Genomic DNA, 23,793 nt, shown 5'->3' with positions numbered 1-23,793 from the left:
GAGAGCTCCTTTGTTTATTTTGTGCAATATAGTTAAATCCTGCTCTATGGTTGTGAATTGATGTCCGGTTGAACTCATGTGTTGACCCATCACGGAAATTTTTTTATGTCTGTCAGCGTTGACATGCTCCTGGTATCTTACAGTAAAACTGCGCCCTGTTTGTCCGACATAACTTTTTTACATTGGTGACACTTCAATTTATAAACTCCTGATTCAGAATGTTTGTTTTTTCCTAGGGAATTAACACTATTGTACTATTTTACTGTATGCAGAGGTCATTTTTGATGGACATAAATCATACTTCCTATCTTGTGACCACTGCCACAAAATTATTACTAACTGAGTGAGTGGCTGTGCAGTTTGGGTCACGTAGCTGTCAGCTTGCATTTGGGAGATAGTGGGTTTGAAGCCCACTGTCGGCAGCCCTGAAGATAGTTTTTCATGGTCTCCCATTTTCACGCCAGACAAATACTGGGGCTGTACCTTGATGCCACAGTCACTTCCTTCCCTCCCCTAGCCCTTTCCTATCCCATCATTGTCATAAGAGCTACCTGTGTCAGCACAGTGGAAAGCAAATTGTGAAAAAAAAAAGTTGTTACTATGTATTTTTGTATGTTTAAAAATCCAGAAAGTGAATTTTATCTTAAGTTCTTGTCTGATATTCTCTGTTTAATAAGGTAACTTTGAAATTGGAAGCAGATGATATCACAGTAACAGAAGTATTTCAGATATATAGTGAATTAATTTGTCAACTTCAGGAGAGAAAATCCCATAAATGTATACACCATCCTCTGTCAGCAAAATTCTGTACACTCTAAGAGAAAGTAAATATGTTAGGGAACAAAAATTCTTATCAAACTTAGGAAAGTTTTATAATTTTAGTATCAAGTAGGCTGCTTGCAGTTGTGGAGAAACAGTTTTGATGAAGTTTATTAGTTTCTGTGGATAAACTTACATACTGAAATAACCCAGTCTTACACTGGCGGAAAATAAATGTCCAAAATATCCAAACACCATGAAATTAGGAATGTAGAATACGGAAATTTTGGCAATATATTTGTCAAGGTAACGTATTTAATTGATTAAAGGTACAAGACTACATGTTAATATCCACGCGAGAAAAGCCATCGCAAATGTTTCATGCTGGTCCATTATTAACCAGTGTAATCACCTGACTGTTGAGTGCAGGCATGCAAACGTGCATGCATTGTGTCATACAGGTGCTGGGTGCCAGCTTGTGGTATGCAGTTCCATGCCTGTTGCACTTGGTCGGTCAATACAGGGGCAGTTAATGCTGGTTGTGGATGATGCTGGAGTTGTTGTCCAATGATGTCCCATATGTGGTCGATTGGGGACAGATCAGGGGTCGAGCAAGCCAAGGCAACATGTCGACACTCTGTAGAGAACGTACGGTTACAACAGCGGCATGGGGGCATGCATTATCCTGTTGGAAAACACACCCCCCCATAATGCTATTCATGAATGGCATCACAACAGGTCGAATCACCAGACAGACGTACACATCTGCAGGCAGAGTGCATGGGATAACCTCGAGAGTGCTCCTGCTGTCATAGGAAATTGCTCCCCAGACCAGAACTCCCGGTATTGGTCCATTGTGTCGACGCCGCAGGCAGGTGGAATGCAGGCGCTCACCTGGCCGCCTCCTAACCAACACATGGCCATCACAGGCACCGAGGCAGAACCGGCTTTCATTGGAAAACAATGGACCTCCACTCTATCCCCCAATGAGCTCTTGCTTTACACCACTGTAGTCACAGACAGCGGTGGTTTGGGGTAAGTGGAATGCACGCCACAGGGCGTCTGGCTCAGAGCTGTCCTTCAAGTAACTGATTTTGAACCATTCGTTGTGTCCCTGTGGTGCCGACTGCCGCTCTAATTGCTGCTGCAGACGCAGTCTGCTGCACCACAGCCATATGCCGAATACAGCGGTCCTCTCTCTCTGTGGTGCCTTGGGGACGTCCGGAGCCCGGTCTTCTTGCGAGCGTACCTTCTCGTGACCACTGCTGCCAGCATGCATGTACAGTAGAGACATTCCTGCCAAGTCGTTCTGCATAGCGCGGAAGGAAAATTCACCTTCACATAACCCTATTATATGGCCTTGTTCAACCGCAGTCAACCGTTGATACTGGCCTCTTCGTCATCACAAAGGCATTCTTGACCCACTCATTCACTCCGTCCTATCTCACAGGTAACTAACGCTCTTGTACAGTACAGCCCGTTTTTAAACCGATAGCATGGAGTGTCGTATAGCACACATCATTCGGTAGCTGTCTGCTGCTGTGGAGTGACGTTTCTGATGCGCATTGCGCCACATCTGCATTCTCTTTCCATCTCGTGTGTTTCCTTTGAACTATGTCGGAGGTCTCTTCACAGCCATCTAGATAAGGCTTAATTCTTTTGTTTCATATATCTATCGATTCATTTTAATGATTTTTCACCCACCGAGCTCGATAGCTGCAGTCGCTTAAGTGCGGCCAGTATCCAGTAATCGGGAGATACTGGGTTTGAGCCCCACTGTCGGCAGCCCTGAAGATGGTTTTCCGTGGTTTCCCATTTTCACACCAGGCAAATGCCGGGGCTGTACCTTAATTAAGGCCACGGCCGCATCCTTCCACATCCTAGGCATTTCCCATCCCATCGTCACCATAAGACCTATCTGTGTCGGTGCAACGTAAAGCAAATAGCAAAAAGATTTTTCACCTCATTATCGATGTGTAAAATTCATAGACTATTCGCCGGTAAAGAAGGATAATGTTTCTAGCGATGCTATACAAGGCATATTAAATGAATGTTTTAGTAATTATTAGTAATTATGAGGATAGTAGTTATAATTTTAGCAATGATTCTGATGACAGTGATATTGATATTACCGAATTAGACCGTGATGAGGCAGAAATGATGCAGAAGAGACTGTAGTTTCCGACACTATTTGTGCTAGGTGCTGTAGTGCTCTGTGTAACTTTTAATGGGATGACATGGGTAATTACATAAGAAATATTTTGTAAGGTCTTTTCACCCCAAGGTTTAGCTCTAAATGTCATGCAACCAGTAAAGTCTTTCATACGTTTCTTTTTCACTTAAACTCATCCAGCTGAGTGTAATGGAAACAAATCACTACAGTTAGCGGTGCATATGGTCCCGAGGAATGTTATTTCTATTTTGATCTAGGGTAAGGGAATTGATTCCTCTCCATGTTGATGGGAATAGTACAGAAACTAAATTTTAAGTCTTACTCTAAACAAAATGGTACCATTATCACGCCTCATGTTTGATTCATATCTTGCAAATTACCTCACTTCAGTGATGAGACTAAACACGCTATATATGGTGTACCGAAAAGCTATTTCCAATGTAATCAAAATAGGTTGGAAATTAACAGAGATATGGTATCATAAAACAGTTTGATGAACAGGTATGCTAGCCTTTAAATGCCCAGTGAAAGGTCTTCCCGCACCCAGTGAAGGCTAGATATTTAAATGCTCCCACTTAGAAGGGTTAAAGCAAACCTGATTTGCAACATCATGGGGCCGTTACTAGTGCCATGCTAATGTGATTTGCGGGAAATTTGAATTGTTATCTTTCAAATGTATAAACACGTCTACCAATGTTTGTTAATCCAGCACAACCCCTTCTTGGTGTTTGGATTTTTTTCTCCCAGTGTATTTGTAAGAGAGTGTACAAGCTATTAATGCAGTTGTAAAAGATTCCATAAATGTGATGTGACCCACGAAACCATACCACGTATCACCAAAATATTTTTTCTATATTTTGTTGCTTGTAATAGGGAACTTGATTCTGAATATTAAAAAAAAAAAAAAGAAAGACATCTCTAGCTGTTTTTATGTTTTATAGTGTATCAAACTTCAATGTACATTTTACTCGCTTCTGGAAAATGGCAATCAAAGTTCATTGGAAGGAAAAAAATATGTACATCATTACGGTTCAATTTAATATGAGGTGTTTTATAAGCTCTGTTTTAACATCATCATCATCATCATCTTAAACCAGCTCCAGTTTCCCAGGTACAGTGAATGAGTGCTCTCTACTTATTTCTGTTCATGTAGATATCTTCCTCCATAACCTGTTGTAAATACAGACCTCACCTAGCTGGATCATTTCTAATCTGATTGATCCGTCTCTTCCTTAGGCGACCTCTTGATCTCTTTGCCGTCGAGTTCCTTCTCAAACTACACTCTAGCTGTTCTTCGTGGGTCCATTCTTTTGAGATGACCAAACTATTTCAGCCTGGCTTTGACACAGATCTTACTGAGATGTTTGACTTGGACAAGATGGCATATCTTGTCATTTCTTATTTTGTCCCTCCTTGTTTTCAAAATCATAGTTCTTAAGAACTTAATTTCTACTGTTTGTAGTTTGCTGATATTTCTATTCATTTGGATACAGGTTTCTAAATAGGCTGTATGCGGTAACCAACACAAGGAAGCTTCTGTAGAGTATTCATTTTGATCTTAATGGAACTTGCTTATCCCAAAGAAGTTTTCTCACAACATAATAAAGCTTTGCACCATTCTGTACTCTACGAGTGATTTCTGAAGATGATTGGCTATTGGTTGTTACTATACTGCCACGATAGTGGAACTGATGTACTTGTTCCAACTTTGATCCAGATAAGAGTGATGCTAGTACAGATGTACTATCGAATAACTATCTACCCTACTATTTTCGACTTGCTTATCTTGAGACCAAATTGCTTCAGTATAGCATTCCGGTCATTCAGCTTCTGTTGTAGTTCAGCCTCATTATTACCCCACATCACATCATCATCTCCAAAGGCAAGAGCTTTAAACTCAGAGTTGTTGTTGTTGTCGTTGAGTCTCTTAACTCTTTTCATTATTTCATCCAATACAGTGATGAATAAAAGTGGCAATAGTGTGCTGCCTTGTACACTCTGTCCAGTCTCAAAGCACTCTGAAAATCCATCGCCTATTTGAACACAACTCTGACACTGTTCATACAGCATTTTGACTTTATTAATTAAAGCATATGGTATAGATCTATTCTCAAGGCATTCCCAGATATTTTTGTTTCTGTACACTGTCATAAGCCTCTTCAATATCTAGGAAAGTGAAGATGACATCTTTTCCTTTTTCCCAGCGGTTCTCCATGATCATCCTTATAGAAAATATGAGATCCATTGTTGACCTATTCCTTCTAAAACCATACTAAAAGCTGTGGTTCAACGATGGTTTGTAATCCCTGTTCTGTGTTTGTTCCATTCTTCTTCAGTTATTCCTACTTCACATTTGGGAGTTGGTCTCTAATTTTCATCTGATATTCAGACCTCTTTTCTGGTTTTTCAAATTCCCAAACTTTTATCTCAGGTTTATGCCTAGTATTAATCTTTTTTAATATCATGTTTCCAATGGTCACTACCTAGACTTTCTTCCTGGCAGCACTTTCATATCTCTAATAAATGTTCCAGCCTCTTTGTCTGCAATGACATAGTCGATAAGATATTTCTGCTCTCCATTCCATGTGTACCTTGTGATCTTATGGCCCAGCTGATTTTTGAACCAAGTGTTCTTGATTACAATTTTATGCAATATAAACAATATTGTACATATATATGCATGGTTAAAAGTGATTTGGTAGAATCTAAGGATGCTCTTATAGAATGAAACATACTATTCTCTTACTAATAGGCTTTTTACAGGTATGTTATAGTATTTTGTGTTTTGACAGACTGAAAAACTTAAAAGTTATATTAACCGAGTCGGCAATGAGAAAGAATGGCTTCCTTCTTAACAAATTAGAGAGAAAAAAAGTGAGAAACTGACACGTTATATTGGGATATACTATAAAAAATTCTCTGAATTTTGGGAAAACCCCAAAAAAATCAGGAAATCCAGAAACTCTGATTTTTTCATATAATAAAGGAAATGCATTTTGTGCAAATATTTTGCATAGTCCTTATCTCAGATCATTAAAGAAGTTAAATAACTGTCAAATATTCATGCTATACTTATAACAGTGCAGGAAATATATTTTGTTTCTTCCATGATGCAACTTATTTTCTATACATTCTTTGTCAGACTGATTTGTTATTTTTGTTTCAGGTTTGTGTACCATCTCCCCGTGAAGCATGTCTTACTCCAACCTGTGCTCCTTGGGGAGAATGTCGTGATTTGGAGAGTGGTAAAAGAGTTGGACCCCCTTTACTACCTGCACCTCCATCGTGCTGGCCAAATCAAGCAGAGCTTAGCAATTCTTGTGCACGTCTTACTTTGCTTTTGGATAGATCCAAACTGCCTCAGGGAGTCAGTACAGAAGGACTATGTGTAGAGTTACGTAGATTGGTGGCTATCCATCAATCTCATACTGGTGGTCAGGATAGGCTTATTCTGCTATGTGATCTAAAGCAAGGCTACAATGATACCATTGAGGTTACCATGGTAAGCCAATATTTTATATTATTACATAGTGCATGTAAATTACTGTTTGCTGGAAGTTACATGAAAAAATTTCCAAAGAATAGTTCATACCTTCTGTAGGTGGTTGTTTGAAAGAATAAGAGAAAGCTTTAGTCGTAATAAAGTATTCGATCAGATGGAAAATTGGAACTAACATTCTTCTGCATCACTTTCTGGATTCATTTCGTTGCTGTTCTCAACAACTACTTCCAATCTTTAATATATCATTTCTTTCTGAATATTCATAGCATGATGCTTATTTTGGTTACGAATCTTAGAGTTTTCATACATTTATCATCTTAATTCCACTTATATCCCTCCATGGGATTGAATGGGACTACGTGTCATTCTATATGCAAATCTCTCCTATTTGTGTACAACATTTCTCCCATATTTCAAAGGCAGAATTTGTGCAATTTTTTAAGGCATTAGTCTATTCTGTTTGTTGATGGGATTCCATGAAGGGTTGATTACAGATTTCAACATGCCAGTATTGAAAAATGTCAGTGCAATATTGCTATCTCTATAAACATATAATTTCATTGGGTGAAATTAGTTTGTCTGGCTGTATTTACAGACTTGGAAGGGACATTTCAGACATGATCATAAATGAAGTCATTGTTATGCTGCCATGTTGGTTTTATACATTTTATGCTCTGATAAATATGTTCATTAATTGAATACCTGGGTGCAACAAGAGCGTTAAAAGACTAACACTCTTATTGCATAAATGCACGCATTGAATTCGTCAAACATTCAACTATCGTCTGTACAAAAATTAGTTCGGTATGACATCACTAGATGGGAGGAGCTCTTTGGAAAGATGATCGCGTGCAACGCTCTTGCTGCACCCATGACCATGCTGTTCATTGTTCACACACACGGTGTGGCCACATGGTAAGATGGGTGCTAGTGAGGAACATGTTACTTCGGAAGAAGAAATTATCGTTGATAACAATGAAAGTAACTGTGTAGGTGTAAAACGACAATGCAATTCAGAAGGTTGGATATGAAATGTGGCTAAGAATGTCATTAATGCTGCTTCCCTAATAAAAGACTGGTCAAAGGCTCTTGCTCCAATGTTTTTTTAAGACACCACATGCCAAAGGTTACAGATTTAGCATTCAGAAATATAGTCGTCTACACCACTCTCCAAAGGGTGTGGTATCAAGATCAAATACATATGCTGCAGTATATCAACCATTTACTTTTTCAATCATAGTTCCCCTTTTCTAAGTTTCACAGCCCTTAATGTGAGTAATGAGCCAAAACCAGGAGTAAATCTTGCTAAAAAAAAAAAAAACACAGATATATTATTATGTATTATGTAAATTTTTGAAACCACAAAATGCTGAGTGGTTTACTTGTGTCCTGAACATAGAATGTGTGAATAATGATGCCCCAAATAACATGTCAGATGTTGAAAGAGAATCTGAGGGCTAAAGATTGTGCAGTAACCCTAAAAGTATTAGAGCTAGAACATTTATAAAATAAGGCTGAACAGTATTATATTCTAGGCAATAACAGCCTTGATCAAGTTTCTAGAAATGTCAGTATTTATATTTGTATCATTAAATATGACTGGATATTATGGCAAAATTTTACACATTTGCATATTCTTGATAATAAGTCTGTCTCTCAGTGCATTCATGTTTTATTAAATCATTCCTACACTTTCAAAACTTTGAAGCCATTTATCTCACAATCACATTTTTCCACCAACGCTCTTGTTGCACCCAGGTACTCAATTGTTGTTTGTGTTATACAGAGATGTCCCACACATGTGGGAAGTAATTGGGCATGGATAGTACACTCCAGGAAACACAAAAGTCCCTAGGAACATATGCCTTATGGTTCATCGTTCACAAGTTATAGATTTTCCAACTTTGTACAGGAAGTATTGGTAATAGCCTTACCTGGCATATCCCATGTCAAATAGCTGTTGCCATGTTTGTGTACCAGCAGGGATACTGCATTCTAATACAAGAAGTACTCAAAATGTCCACGCCTAAACACGCCACCTTATTGATTGTCAGACAATTTGAACACTCCAGACTTTGCACATATTCAATGGCAACCTTGTTCCACAAACTAGCGAAGTACTGCAGTGTCCATAACAGCATGCTTGACTTCAAACTTAAACCTAAACATGAACTCTTCCCCCATTTTTAAGTTAATAACTACAACAGGCTTAGCTCGTAAATGATCAACTGTAAGGCACATGTTCAAAGGAATTTTTGTGTTGCTTTGGGTTGTACTGTCCATCTCCTAATTACTTCTCACATGTTTGGAAACACCCTGGATATTCAAACTTTTAGCACGCAACATCCTAATTTATTACCTTCTTTCACAGCTCGGTAATTTTTTTTTACAAAAATAAGATGATACTGAATATTTTTAGTTCACCTCACCTGTTCTCCATATGCTAAAACATTAAATCAAACAGTTATTTCAACTCCTACCCACGAGGGGTAGGCGGGCCGACAGCCGTACGAGCGGCTCTTTGGCCTAGTGAAGCAAAATAAAAATTGAGAGATGAAATGAATGAGGGAGGAGTATGTATTGCACATACGTAAATGGAAAGGGATAGGAGGTTATCCTGGCGCAGGGAGAAACTGCGAATCCAAGTGGCCCCCTAGGGAAAACCCGCACTGCACCCCGCCATGATCTCCCCCACAAACCCCCGTTTATTGGCAAAAAACAATATACATGAAGAGTACAATAGACACAGTGAATAAAAACTGAATATCTTCTTCACAACAACACGAGAACATATAATAGAATACATATTCTTCATTGGTGATATAGTATTATATAATCGGTTCATTGTTTAAATTAAAGGAAGTTCTTCTTGCATAAGGTAAACTTAAAAACACACAAATAACAGAAACTGTCTTCTCTTGTTTATTTAAACACTGACAATAAAGAAAACACAACATAAATGTCCTTGTGCTGCCTTGGCACTGAGTACTTGTAAGTTCATTAAAGGTAAACTGTTGAAGTTCAACAGAGTGCTTGAGAGATGGCGTCACTAATATGTAACATAAGAGCACCGTGAATGGTAAGAAAATAAAGCAAGTTCCAAATGATAGACTAAAATAAGTTAAATAACAAAGATCGATAAGTGCAATAATAGTAAGAATAGTAATAATAACAAGAGGGCAAGTAAGTGATAAGCTAATATACAAGATAATAATAATTGAGAGAATAGAAAAGTGAACATAAATGCAGTGTTAAAAACAACAGTGAAGTGACAGATATTATCCAGTAATTTGTAGCAGGTGATATACGAGACAACTGTGGAAGAAAATAATACGGAGTGTGTGTATCACAAATTAGAAAGAAAAATAGTAAAGCACTGGAAGCACTAGTGAATAGAAAGAAACACACACATGTGGGAATAATAACACTGAGCGAACACTGCACAGGCTTGAAAATCACTTGCACAAAGAGAGCGCTTTTGGCGCTAATGCCAGTGAGTGGAGGAGAGGGAGACTACTGCAGCCAGGAGTATCGCTAAGTACATGTCAAGCAACTGAAGAAATTATTATTATTATTATTATTATTATTATTATTATTATTATTATTATTATTATTATTATTATTATTATGGTGAAAGAGGGTGCGGTAGAATAGAAGTGGATGGAAGCTAGGTAATTGCAGGAGGAAAGAGGTGGGCTAGTGCATGGGTACAAGAATTATTGAGAATAGCAGTAGCTAAAGGAGATGAGGTGAGTTTTTCTTGAACAACTGGGTTATGACTGGAAGTGGCTCGAGTGAGGTAATTAAGATGGAGGGAGTACAGGTGGGTGAGAATTTTGGGAGAGGAATAATAACGTTGGAAATTGACCGAGGGGTTATCGTAAGGGAGATGGTAGGCAATACGAAGGGCATGTCTGTCAAGTCGAGTCAATTTAGCATACTCAGTGGGATGGGCGTCTATCCATGTCAAAGAAGCATATGTAGCAAGGGGATGAATAAAGGATTTATAGATGTTTAGCATTTGAGGAGGGAATAAACCCCACGTGGAACTGGTTAAGGAGCGAAGGACTCGAAAATGACGGTTTTCTTATGCATAGCTGTTAGGTGGTGATTCCAACGTAAGTTATTCTGAAATTGGATCCCAAGGTAGGTTAGTATGTTAGTTTCAATGAAAGGTATGTTATACATAGTTAGTCGGATTTCGTTATGTGTGGGGCAAATGAGGGATTTTTTCCGGAAGACAATGAATTGAGTTTTAGTGGGGTTGATGGAAATATGCCACGAGTTTAACCAGGATTCAAGGGAGGTGAGATATTGTTGCACTTTGGCTTGGATAGAGGTGTGGGTGCAACCAAGGGTGAGGAGGGCAAGGTCATCGGTGTATTGTTAGAGGCGAAGAGGAGGGTCTGGGTGGGGTATACCATACGTGTATAAGACACAGAGAAGTGGGGACAGTGGTGAGCCTTGAGCTAAGCTGGAAGTAATAGGAAAAGTGTAGGAGGGGGTACCATGGATTGTGATCGTGGCTTTCCGGGTTTTGAGGTAATTGAACAGTAGTCAAAGAATTGTGATAGGGAGGGGTAAGTGACTTAATTCATAAAAAAGACCAGGATGCCGAACCGAATCGAACACTTTATCTACATCTAAGCAGATTAAAGTGGCGGGACAGTGGGAATTTTTTTTTTTTTTGCTAGTTGTTTTACGTTGCACCAACACAGATAGGTCGGCGACAATGGGACAGGAAAGGGCTAGGAGTGGGAAGGAAGCGGCCGTGGCCTTAATTAAGGTACAGCCCCAGCATTTGCCTGGTGTGAAAATGGGAAACCACGGAAAACCATTTTCAGGGCTGCCGACAGTGGGGTTCGAACCTACTATCTCCCGAATACTGGATACTGGACAGTGGGATTTAAGATAGGTGGTGAGGGAGGCGGTAATGTGGAAAAGATGATCTTGAGTGGAATAGTGAGGTCGAAAACCAGCTTGGGAAGAGGGCAGGAGGTTCAAGGACTGTAAATAACGGGAGAGTCTTTTACAAAGTATTCCTTCAAAGATCTTGGAGAGGACAGATAAGAGAGATATTGGCCTGCAAGAATGAATATCGGAAGGTAGTTTATTAGGTTTGAGGAAAGGAGAATAATGGCATGACCCCAGTGTTCGGGGTACATGCCAGTGTATAACATAGTCTTATAGATAGAACATAGGATATGGATCAAGATCAAGGGTGCTTCTTGAATATGGCGATAGGTAATGCAGTCATGGCCAGGAGTGGTATTACGTTTGTGGCAGAGAAAGGAAAGAATTTTGGAGGGAGTGATGGTGGCGTTGAGAGGATGAGTAATAATCGACATCACGAAAATGAAGGAAGGAGGGTTATAAGTGAGGCTGAGTAGGATTACTGTGTTGGGAAATGCAAAGTTCATCAGGATGAGAGTAATGGGAGAGGAGAGAGGGAGAAAAATGTTTATAGTAGTAGTCAGCGAAAACGTCAGCTTCTTCTTTGTCAGTAAGGGGAGGGGTAGGTCCAGTGTGGAGAGGGTAAGTGGGGAGGGATTTTTGAGTTTTAGTAAGTTGTCAAAAAGTGGTCCAAAATTTACGAGGTTCATGAATGTTGTTAAGGTCAGAACAAGCTGTCGTCCAGTGTCGTTTCTTCATTGCTTTGATATAAGATCGAGCACGTCACATTAGTTGTCAATGTTCACAAAGTGTCGCAGGGTCTCGGGTTCAAGTATAGGATTTGAAGTAATCATGGGCCAGCTTAAGGAGAGATAAGCCTTTAGGTGGGATGGGTGGCTTGGAGGGATTATAAGAGTGGCAAGGAATGTGAAGGCGATCAGCTATGGTGATAGCGAGTTCTACGAGAGATATGAGGGAGGTAAGGTTAGGTAGGAAGGTAGGTGGAGGGGAGTCACGCAAGATATTAGTGATGGTAGCACGGTAATTAGACCAGTTAGTTTGGGAGAAACGTCGTGTAGAAGGGGGTCGAGGTGGGGAAGTGCGAGAAGAGTAAGATAGGGAAGGTATAGTTAGGAGAGCTGGAGCATGGTCGGAATTGATAGGAAGGAGTTGATCTACTTTGAGATTGGAGAAGGAGGGTGATACAATAAGGGCATCAGGGGTGGAATGGGAAATAGGGCGGGTGTGGAAGGGGAAGGGAATTTGAATGCCCCGGATATGTGAAAGTAATGGGGTAAAAGTACTATGTGAATGAATATTAATATCACCTACAAAAATATAGTTAGGAAAATGGGCAACTGAGTAGTGAAGAAGGTCAGTAGGAGGGGGAGTACGAGGAGGCAGGTATAGAGTAATAAAGGTAAGTGAGGAATTATTTGGAAAGAAAATTTCAATAATTAAATATTCTGAGAAGTTATTATTACAATTATAGAAATGCTGCCGAGTTGGAATGGTTTTCTTAATACCGATAGCTACACCCCCATGAGCCTCACCAAGATGATCAGCTCGGTAGAGGGTATAAAAAGAAAAACAAGGCTATTGGTTGGCAGTGAGCAACGTTTGATTCAAGATTAAAATGTCTGGGGCATACAGGTTAAGGGAAAAGTCCAGAAGCACATGACTGGTATTCAGAGATTGAATATTGACATAGTACAGTATATCTGTAACATTAACTATAAACGGGGACTGCATTCAGGGGAGAGAATGTAAAATTCATTTGATTCCCTGAGTATGCCATGTCCATGTGCGTGTTGAACACTAGTCGCGCTGCTTATGGACTTGGGGAAGGATATGGGGGCGGTAAAAGGGGAGAACGTTCTGGAGCACCATAGTCAAAAAACGTATGATGTTCTCAGAACATGGGGTGGGAAGGCTGGAGGAGGGGGCAGGGTTGGGAAGGTCTTGGAAAATAACAAGGACCACAAGTTCAGGTTTGGAAGGTTCTGGAGCGGGGCGGGCACGACACTTAAAAAGAAGGATGGGGTCCATATGCTAACCACTAACAGGCTGTGGATTTACAATGAACTGCAGTGAAGTGGTAGTAATTGCTTACCTTTTTAGTACTATTCTTGGGAATCTTTAAGGGTTTTAAGGATATTCTTTGGTTTAGCATGCAGATTCGTCATTTCTGCAATAGTAGCCTATTCTTCATGTTATGGCGTGTATCATTTCTAGTGTGGTTATGTTGTTATTCTGCTTGCTCTAAGCCAAAGAATGTGCCATCTGTGCTTTTTTTTTTTTTTTTAAAGCAAGTCACATGACCCTAGTGCTAGTTCAAGGTTCCTTCACCAGATGCACTAGAACAGTATACTCGTATATATCTCTGTGTCATTCCCTCTGGGAAGTTGGCCAACAGGATGACCTCATCGTTAGTAAATTTTATGCTGCAGAGGGTCTTTTGTCTTTCACCCATTGAATCTTTTTCAATTCTATTTAATTAATAGTCCTATTTCAATTCATCTAGCTGTCTACCAAGTCTATTTATGTACAATCAATATTTCCTTTTCATAATACATAGTTGATGTAGGCCTAAGTCATCTGCATTTTTTTTTAATGTTACATTAAAATATAGTACCAGTCTAGCATAGGGGCTAAAGGAAGGGAAATGCTGACAGAAAACCAAGGGAAGAAGGAGCTTTGTAAGGCATAGAAAAGCCAAATCTTTTTTGGGAAGATAACCCTGAATAATAAACCCTATTGACCAACCTGCATAAGCCGAAACATATCAAGAAGAAGAAGAAGAAGACCTATCAGGCTAAAAATCTGTATCTTGGACATTGACACATCACTGTCTCCTGAGGAGTGGTCTTCAACTGAGCATGGCAGAAAATTTTGCTATATGTATGCGCTATCCCACGTGATAACAAATCCACTGTTTGCTTAACATCAGTGGACCGCCGGATTCTGAGGAGTCCGCATCAACATGTTACAAGGATGAGTCGGAGCATCCTTAAATTAATGGATGTAAACCCACCATAATTCACTAAGATTTTCTGTGGTTTCATATTTTCACTTTAAACAAATGCTGAGATTGTAGATTCGAAAGCCACAACTATTATTTGTTTGTTTTCCTTAAATTGTATCCTAGTCTATTTTACAGCCTTGAAGTCTCTTTCCTATTCCATATACCTGAACATTTTATTTCAGATATTAGTTCCCAATTAAAAGGTAATCAGTTTTCACCCTATATCATATCTGAGAAGTTGTCTATCATATCTAGAATTACTTCTGATATGCTCTGCCTCACTCATTATTAATTTCATCAATTTATTTCTAACATTTCATTGACTGTATCTGTCATTCATGTTTTGATGTAACCTATACCAAATTTATATTATGATACTGTTTACAGTCCTCGCTATCTACTACTTCTGGATCAGAAGAAAATAAAGCTGTAACAGAAGGAATACGAGTATTGGGGGAATTGATCAGCCGAAAACAGACAAATCTATCAGCACTCGTGTCTATAGTGGAGGTCAATGTTGACACAGCCCTCATCAGCGAAGAGTTGCCTGGTAAAACTTGATGAAATAACTCCTCTATAAATTTTATTATATGGGTTGAAACTCAGCTCTTATCTATGGAAAATGTATAATATTTCTCTCTTTTCAGGTAATGGTTATCTCATAGCATTGATCTGTGTCATTCTCATCATTCTGTGTGCAGCAGGAATTGGAGGACTTTATTATTGGCATCATTATTCTAGACGACAACACGGAACAAGTGGCGGAGCCCTTGGAGGATCAGGACCAGGACCATGTCATCGCCATCATGATGATGAAAAGTCAAACAACCTCCAAAATGAAGAAAATTTAAGACGTTATGCCAATCCATTCAAGGATGAAGTCAGTCCAGGCTTGGCAACAAGCTTGGGAAGCATAAGAGCCTCCACTGCTAAACCTAGCACTGCAGAGAGTGCAGTTGATCTACAGACACCACGTGTGAGTGTTGTCAGACCACTTAGTAGTGGTGAATCACCTGCTGGAGAAATGCTAGAGATGCTTGCTGAACCTGAAGTTGCTCCAAGTAAGGTTGTGGCTAGTTCTAGTAGTGAGCCTGGTCTTCATCCCACTCATCGAAACAGTCAAATTCTGCTATTCAAGGCACAGAACCCAGATGTTAGAAAAAATACAGCTGCCTTTGATGATACGAGTGCGCACAAAGACTTTGCAAAACGCATTATTAATCTTAAAGTGCTTCCCCCAGTTCAAAGGACGTTACAGCCCTCCCAAGTAGATCGAGGGGGTGAAGTGCTAACCGTGATAGTATAAAGGCAAGACTGATACAATCACTAACATGTTACAGTTGCTATCCAAGCCAAACTTGCCTTGCATTATTGAAAAGTGACAATGAAACAAGAGTTATTTACAACATTTCTGTTGAATGTAAGTTGGGGAAAAGTGCAATCGTGCTAAACCTTTTTCAGTCTGAGTGTTTCTTTTTGTATAACTTCTATAAAACTGCTGTTTGCATTTATTTGACAAGACTTCTGTCATCGTTACAAGAAAGAAGAAACATTGTATCTGAATTTTGTGTTTATATCATCATTGCTTGGATCTACAAAACTGTTATTTAAGGAAATGTTATGAGCAAACGCAGATAGATTTAGGTAAAAAGTGACGGAAGGAGTGTCCTGTCTGGTCCTTACTGAAACAGGATTCTACAAAATATCAGTATTCATATTTTATCAATGCCCTGACATATTCTCACCTGAATAGAAATCAGTACCATGAATGAATGTTGGTGCATTTTTTAAATTTCGCTCTTGCTTACAAGATACAAAATAAACAGACAAATGTTCTTGACATTTCTATTCCGTTAGATATTGTGCCACATGGCTGTGGTAACTTGCATATTTATAACTGTTTATAAAAGAAACTAAACTTTGCACTTAACTGGAAGTATTATACTTTGTCATTTCCTGTACACACCACTGAGCTAAAGAGTTTCAAAACAAAATTGTTAAATGCTGTAAATTATTACAATTGCCCAACAACTCCACATCGTTGCCTTAAACCATTTTTTAAGTGAATGTTAATATTGCTAACTGTGTTATATATTTTTATAATATGAAGACCTTGTTATAAAGAGGTAGTCATTTCTGATTTGAGTACTCAATAATCAACATGTATTGTATGCAGTCCATAATTAGAGAATAGAATGAACATAATCTGGTCACAGATTTGGAAGTAACAAATCATGCACTGTACAGAATTATATTGTTTTCTAATATATTGTCCTTTCACCCATGGATACTGCCTATCTAAGATAGTAAAGGTATGCTCAGTTCACTTAGAATGACCTAGGTTCAATTCTCCATCAGGAAATCAAAAATTGTTTTTAAAAAAAGACCTCCACTTCTGGACCTGTGGGTTCTCAATAGCCTTCAACAGAAATGAATACCAGGTTAATAGCCAGTAGCAAAGGAACCCACTTATAGGGCTAACCACTCTAACCCTTTACCTTCCACTCTTCCAGAAGCCTGCAAGTCTTGCACAGAAAAGGCTTTGGCTTTTGCTCAGCAATTGATTATAACATTTTTAATTTGCTGACAATTATTTGTTGCAGTATAATCACTGCTAGCAGATTTCTTTGTTACACTGACGTAGATAAATCACTTGTCAACTTTGCACATAGAATTTGGGTGAAGGGGTTGGCAAAAGAAGTATTCAGTTATATTAGTTCACACTTCTCTCATCATTCTCTTCAGTTTTCTTTATCTCTTTTAGGTGTTACAGAAACAAATGACAGAATTATATTAAACTCTTGGCCTTGCAAAGAGTAAAAAGTGATCTTTACCTCTTAGATGGTATTTAAGTACAGACACTTGCATGAAGACCATAGTTCATGTTCATCAAAGAAGGGCAAACTAGAGTCAGTGTTATCTACTTATACTAGGTACCTTAATTAGTCTTCGATATTTTACATATTTTCAAGCTTGAAAGTTGTTGATAATATTGCTTACTTCAAATTACTTGTTATTGGTTCTTCAGTATGGCTCTACAGTATCTTACATTCATTGCTGTGAGTTGGAAAGAAACTGAATATACTGTACCTCATTAATTTGTTTCATGAAACCATATCCTTTCTTTTTTTTTTTTTTTTTAAAGTTTCATTTATGCATGAAATAAGAGAATTTTGATGAACATACACTTTTGGAAATATATAACACAAATATTTTTAAGTTTACAAAAGTTTCAAAATGTAGAATTCTTGTTGTATATCAAATGGCAGAAAGAAAATCCTAAAATTACAGAAATGAGCTCATTCAAGATCAAGATTAGTAAACAGTAGTATGAACTGTTGTGCAACTGAACTTTAAATACTATGGGCAGTGCAATGTTATTTCAGCATATCTATTCAGTGATTCATGTTTATTTCTCCACGGTAATTAAGGAGGGCTCATTGTATTGTGGTGTTTTGATGAAGTGTTTGAATTTATTGTGGAAATGACCAAAGCTCCTGAAATTCTATGATCTCTGCTTAAGAATTCTCCGTATGAACTCAGAATAGTTACCGATAATGGACGGTGAATAGGAAATATATCCATTTATATCATTCTGTCAAGTGATGTGTTATTCACTATGTGATATTACTGCTATTTTTATACTAATACATAGCAATTGATGTTAGTGTTTTATAAAATTTTATGAAGAAATGGATTCCTTCGTGAATGGAAACACCACTCTGATCATGTAACTGTTCTTATTGAGCAAATTAAAATAGATTATTATGGCAGAGTATTGATTACACCTTGCAATTTAATTAATATTTATTTAATTTGTTCCTGAAGTTCATCCTGCTGTATGTCTCACATATAGGAGATTAAATTTAAACATGATTTTCCTGAACTGCATTTCTCTTGTCAAGCTTCAGATGTTATGATGTCAGCACATCTGGTAGTTTTTCACTGTGAATTGCATGTTGGAATTTTAATTGTAAATATGTAAATACTACTTGCTCCTTTAGAGCCATTTGTTCTGGTTGTATATTGAATATATTATTTATGGTTTCTGCTACTGTTCACATAGAAGTCTCTTTCATAAAGAAGCCTTTAGAATTCATTCCTTACATGTTCAATTCATACATTATTTGGAATAAATAATTATCCACTAGGTATGCAATTTTAGATGTCTTGTGTTTAGAGATTCAGTTCTGGAGTACCACAACTATCAAATTTCATTTCAAGTAATAAAAAATGAAAAGCAAATTTTGTGAATTGGGTTCTTAGATGAGGTAAGTGTACTTAGTGATGTGTGACTCAGTAGATGTGGTTGTGATTTGTACATGGTTAACAGTTTCCCTGAAATGTACCTGCTTTTCAAACCTAAATATATATATGATACGATATAGTGCTATATTGGCAAAACATATGATTTTCAATAATATCTTTCACTGTGCCTCAAAACCTAAGCAATTCATTCAGTCATAATTAATTATATTAATTGTGGAAACAAGTTAAACAACAGAATACATTTTATAGATATACTGTACTTTAACCCGGCAGGACGTGCACTCTTTGTCGAGATGCAAAGATACGCGATGGGTGAATATTGCCCATAATAAAAAATCCACCTTAATTCTAAACTGTAATAATTGGAAACCATGTAAATGATGATAAATTAATGTACTAAATCAGTTGAAATAATTCTGGAATAATTATAGCAATATGCAACTTGTGATAACAAGAATGGACATTGATATGTTCATGTTCTCAGTATGCTTACACAGACAGTGGCATCAGTCAGTTGTTTATATTAGATCGTTTATATAAGACACATTTTTTTGTGTCAAAAGAGTCACATACGATAAACGCCCATTGGATACAGAGGGAAGAGCAGAGGGTAAGAACTGTAGAGGATGGTCGAAGATCAGACTTCATCGCATTTCACTTCTGGTCGCTCATTCACTTGTTCCACAGTCTCCACACCGGCTACTTCCATAGTCTTCGCACCTTCCTGTTTGACATTTTCCGAGGAATGTACTGATACGATATAGATTATACGATATACATTATCAGTATTTTACTTCTCGATGCCAAATGTTTCTCTGTGAGTTCCAAGAACAGCTTTTTCAAAAAATTTTGACGGACTGTAGGTTGTCTTCAGATTGTTTACTTTATAGGTGACTTAAACATTGATAGCAGCGATGTTCAGAATGCCAAAAAATATTGTTAGCAGCCATTGAGACGGTGTGTCACATATTTCGTCAACCGTGTTATACAACCCCTTTAGTACAACTGTACATTGCCTTCATTTCTGGCTTCTTCTTGGCACCAAATTCTTCATCAATATCTGCATCGCGATGCATAGCGAACACTAGGAGAAACAATAACCACAACACCTACACTTTCAGTCACCATTCTCTTGTTCACTTTCCAAATCATGATCACTTTCTTCAACACTGTCACTTTCGGACTCATCACTAGCCTCAATGCCACTGTCTTCCTAGGGAACATCTAACAGGTTTTTAATTTCCTTCTGCATCAGAGAGCAATATATCATCAATTTGTGAAATTCACTAAAATTTTGCATAAACTTGCCAAAAGTATGCACACATACTATAAATTACACTTGTCTAATAATAATTACTGCACTGTTCATCTGTAAAAATGAAGAAGTTAACAATAAACAACAATGGCATTCTGAAATGGATAAGTGCGTGCACAGGTGAAATTTACCTAGTCGATGTTTCTCTCACACTATGAGCGTAACTAACATAGCTATGCAACTGAGTCAAGGTCAAGACATTTGGAAGAGTTCACTAGAAAGGTACTGAGAGGGGAGGTCTGAAGAGCATGCGAGAAATAACTGAAATATACATTTTAAATTTGCTTGAGTAATTTTTACACATGCGCGCGTCCTTACGGGTTAAAAAAGAAAAATTCTTCGCAAATGATATTTTCAGAATTTCCAAGATGAAACATGATTGGTTTCTGATAAATATGACTTCTGAAAACAAATGTGGTAATGAACTCAGGAAATAATGCTATGAATTCTTCTTTGAGCCTCTCAGCTGTGAAGCCTGTTTAATTCAACCTTGCAGGGAGGCTCACTTATTTGATGATAAATTGTGTAAAGCACTTCTTGGGACCAGTTCCAGCATGGAGGCCACTCATTATCTGCAGAACCAGAGAGCTTCCTGAAGTAAAACATACATTCTATTAGAACAGGATAAGGTATAGACACATCAGCAGCCGCTTATATCTTTCTCTGATATTTGATATTCATTGCTGAGTTGACAGTACACTTACTGCTTGCTTACTTCCTCTGGTGTAAAGTCACAGGTAAAATCCATGTTGGTACTGAGAAACATTCCCAATTTTTCTTACCCTCGAGTCCATTCTTTACATTATTACTCATGCTGATGGCAGTTATGTTGAAAGTGCTTGTATGATTGTATGTTCACTCATTATTTTCTGCCAGCTTGTCTCCATTATTATGGGTTCTATCAGTCCTGAAATAAAATTAAAATGTCTTCCTTCTTGTGAACATTCATTTTTGAAAGACAGTAATTTGTTATCCAATAATAAAACATGAAATATCTGATTATGTGTAATGTGAGATAAAGTAAATTTCACTGTTGAGTATGGCATAAGATAGTATATTTCCTTCCTAAAATTTAGGACTGATATTTTTTTCCAATACCATTTGTTAGGATGCTGTACTATAACTAAGATAATGTGCCAACAAAGTTGAAATACTGGAAATACTGTGTATATTTTTTCATAAATTATTGGTGTTGACGGCTGTTAGATAAATTTAAAGCAACTTGATATTACAGGGTGAGTGTGACCAGAGAGATATATATGTCTGAGATGGATCATTGTTAAATAAATTACGTTGTGATGTTCATTATCCATACAGATTCCTCAGAGAGTTTTATAAAATCTATATGTATATACATATATCTATATATATATATATTTTGATGTCAAATCTTTCAATAATATGGGAGCTAAATGAAGAAAGTGCTGCTTCATTTTCGATGTTATGAAATGCACCCTCATCAGTGCGATGTGAAATAAAAATATCTCAAATTTACAACAGGCACTTCTAACATAGTTTTATTTTATACATTTTCCTGTGTGATTAAATTCTGGAGATAGTTGCTGCAATATTACTAGCAATGATAACAATAGGATTTTAAGCTTTAAATGTTGATTACCAGGTATGCCAGGTACATATGTATATATTTCCTTTAATAATCCCTCATTTCCATTAAGATTTTATTAACAGCATAAGGTGTAATCAATTATAGAGCCATTGTCATCCCATCTCCGCTCCCTCCCCTCGAAAAGAAAACATGACATGTAATTTATGGTTCCGGTATGATATATACAGGAGAACCCAGGTTAACCAAGACTGCTATAACTTACTATGCTTATGGGGAGCTGTCCTATATCAATTAAATCACAACATGAAAATTTAAAGAAATCCCAATTCATAAAATAACTTTACAATCTTCATAAGAGATGAATAAATAAAGAATATTTCAAGAGTATAGATACAAAAGGGATATTACCCAATTTTTTAAAATGCAAGGTTTGCAATAGTAACATATTGGAGAAGTAAAACTTTATCATCTACATCTTGCATTTTGCATCATAAATGTCACTGTCCCTACCAAATAAGATACAGTACTAAATACTGTTTGTTCTCAAGGAGGACACTATTCATAATGCAGTGTACTCCAAAAGGTACATTTTTCATGCCACCAATAGAAAGGCCGTAGTGTGATGTGAACACTACTATGGCTAACTGTATGAGGTAACTGAGGTCATGGTTAGTCTTAAAACTGTGTAATGAGTGTAAGAATTCAATATATGCTATGTGAAAATGATGAAAATTGGAAGAACATCCAACATCTACAACTAAGGTAGGCAAACATTTTTTCTAAAAAACATTTTTATTTACAGTCAATATCACACATACTCATATACACAGATAGGTAGTAAGAGATACAGTGTGAATCCCACATAAGGTGAACTTATGTATGTGAGCTTCATAAGTACAGTAGCTAGATCAAGCGATTCCAACTGAGGTGCTCCCACGGCCCCGGCCGGCCCCGTCAGCAGCCCCGGTGCTGTACTATAGCACCGTTGAGGTGGTGGGGGAAGAAGGGGAAGTGACAGAGGCAGAACCACAGGTCGTCAAGTCAGCGCGCAGCTAACGAAAACAATATTATTTATGAAAGTTCTGTGAACACATAAACACACAATTTATTCTGTACATACTTTGCGTTTCCCTTAATGTATATTTAGCGTTTAAGTCAATTGCTGACATCGTTTTGCGGTAACTAATTTACCAATAATGGGTACAATCGATTTGGCAGTAGAAATTATAAGTACAGCCTCTAAGTCCGCATCAGACAGAGAAGTCCTAGTTCTCCATTAATTTAAATTCAGAATTGAAAACATCTGTTTTTTTTTTTCAGAGCAACAATAGCCCATAACGTGCTCGAACTCCGCCTTCTAAAGTATTGGGTTCAAGTATCTGTGGGACAGGGAGATAAAATAATTAAAATAATTATCTTTGTGGGCTCTTTTTCGCAATAGGTCTTATGGCGATGATGGGATAGGAAAACGCTATGAATGGGAAGGAAGTGGCCGTGGCCTTAATTAAGGAACAGCCCCAGCATTTTCTTGGTTTGAAAAAGGGAAACCATGGAAAACCATCTTCAGCGCTGCCGACAGTGAGGTTCGAACCCAACATCTCCCGGATGCAAGCTTACAGCTGAGCGCCCCTAACCGCGCCGCCAACTCGCCCGGTGTTTTTTCTTAGCAGCACATCAAAGTCTAATTCTAAACAGTTCTTAATAATACAAAACCAAAAACGAAAACAAATCTCCTAAATTGCATGTAAAACAATTCCTTATAGTAAGTTATTACGTGTATCTGAAGAACTTAGCAATTCCGATTTTAACTTAGCAATTTGTTCAGTTCTTGCTGCGCCAACAATGTAATCATAGGTGGAAACATGTTTATTGTGGTAGTGTCGTCGCATGGTTGAAGACTTTACGCTTAAAATGACATGACAAATTAAACAGTGAGCTTTCCCTTCGGTATTGAGAACAAAATATGAATCCACCCATGAAGGATTAAACGACATTTTTGACAAAGGTGAAACCAACTGCTCCACTGTCTGTTCTATCGAATAGATTCTACTGAGAATGACACACACAGAGAGAGAATGAGAATGAATGTACTGTCTCTTACGCACACATGCACCGACCACTGCGCGGGCTAGGTGGGGAAGGAGGGGAACGGTGCTGCTGAGTGCAGCTCTGGTGCGCCCCAGCACTAAGTGCTCGAGTTGGAAAGGCCTGAGCTAGATTATTTACAGCATGGCATACAGTGAATAGTAATTACTCCATTAGTATTTTGGTGATTTTGTAACAATTTTTA

At 37.9% G+C, this 23,793-nt stretch overlaps 1 protein-coding gene across 1 annotated transcript in view; it reads left to right on the top strand.

The window, feature by feature from the left end:
* Ser (Serrate) overlaps positions 1 to 21,696 on the top strand; it is a 499,400-nt gene extending 477,704 nt beyond the window's left edge. Inside the window, exons 17-19 of the mRNA XM_067140991.2 lie at positions 6,099 to 6,434; positions 14,740 to 14,902; positions 15,000 to 21,696. Of these exons, the coding sequence (XP_066997092.2) occupies positions 6,099 to 6,434; positions 14,740 to 14,902; positions 15,000 to 15,658 (1,158 nt within the window). The 3' untranslated portion in view covers positions 15,659 to 21,696. The remainder of the gene's footprint in view (positions 1 to 6,098; positions 6,435 to 14,739; positions 14,903 to 14,999) is intronic.
* Positions 21,697 to 23,793: the final 2,097 nt, after the last annotated feature.

The sequence above is a fragment of the Anabrus simplex genome, chromosome 2, assembly GCF_040414725.1.
Source record: "Anabrus simplex isolate iqAnaSimp1 chromosome 2, ASM4041472v1, whole genome shotgun sequence".
NCBI lineage: Eukaryota > Metazoa > Arthropoda > Insecta > Orthoptera > Tettigoniidae > Anabrus > Anabrus simplex.
The sequence above is the reverse complement of the archived record's forward strand: the minus strand, read 5'-3'. Positions and strand labels throughout refer to the sequence as shown.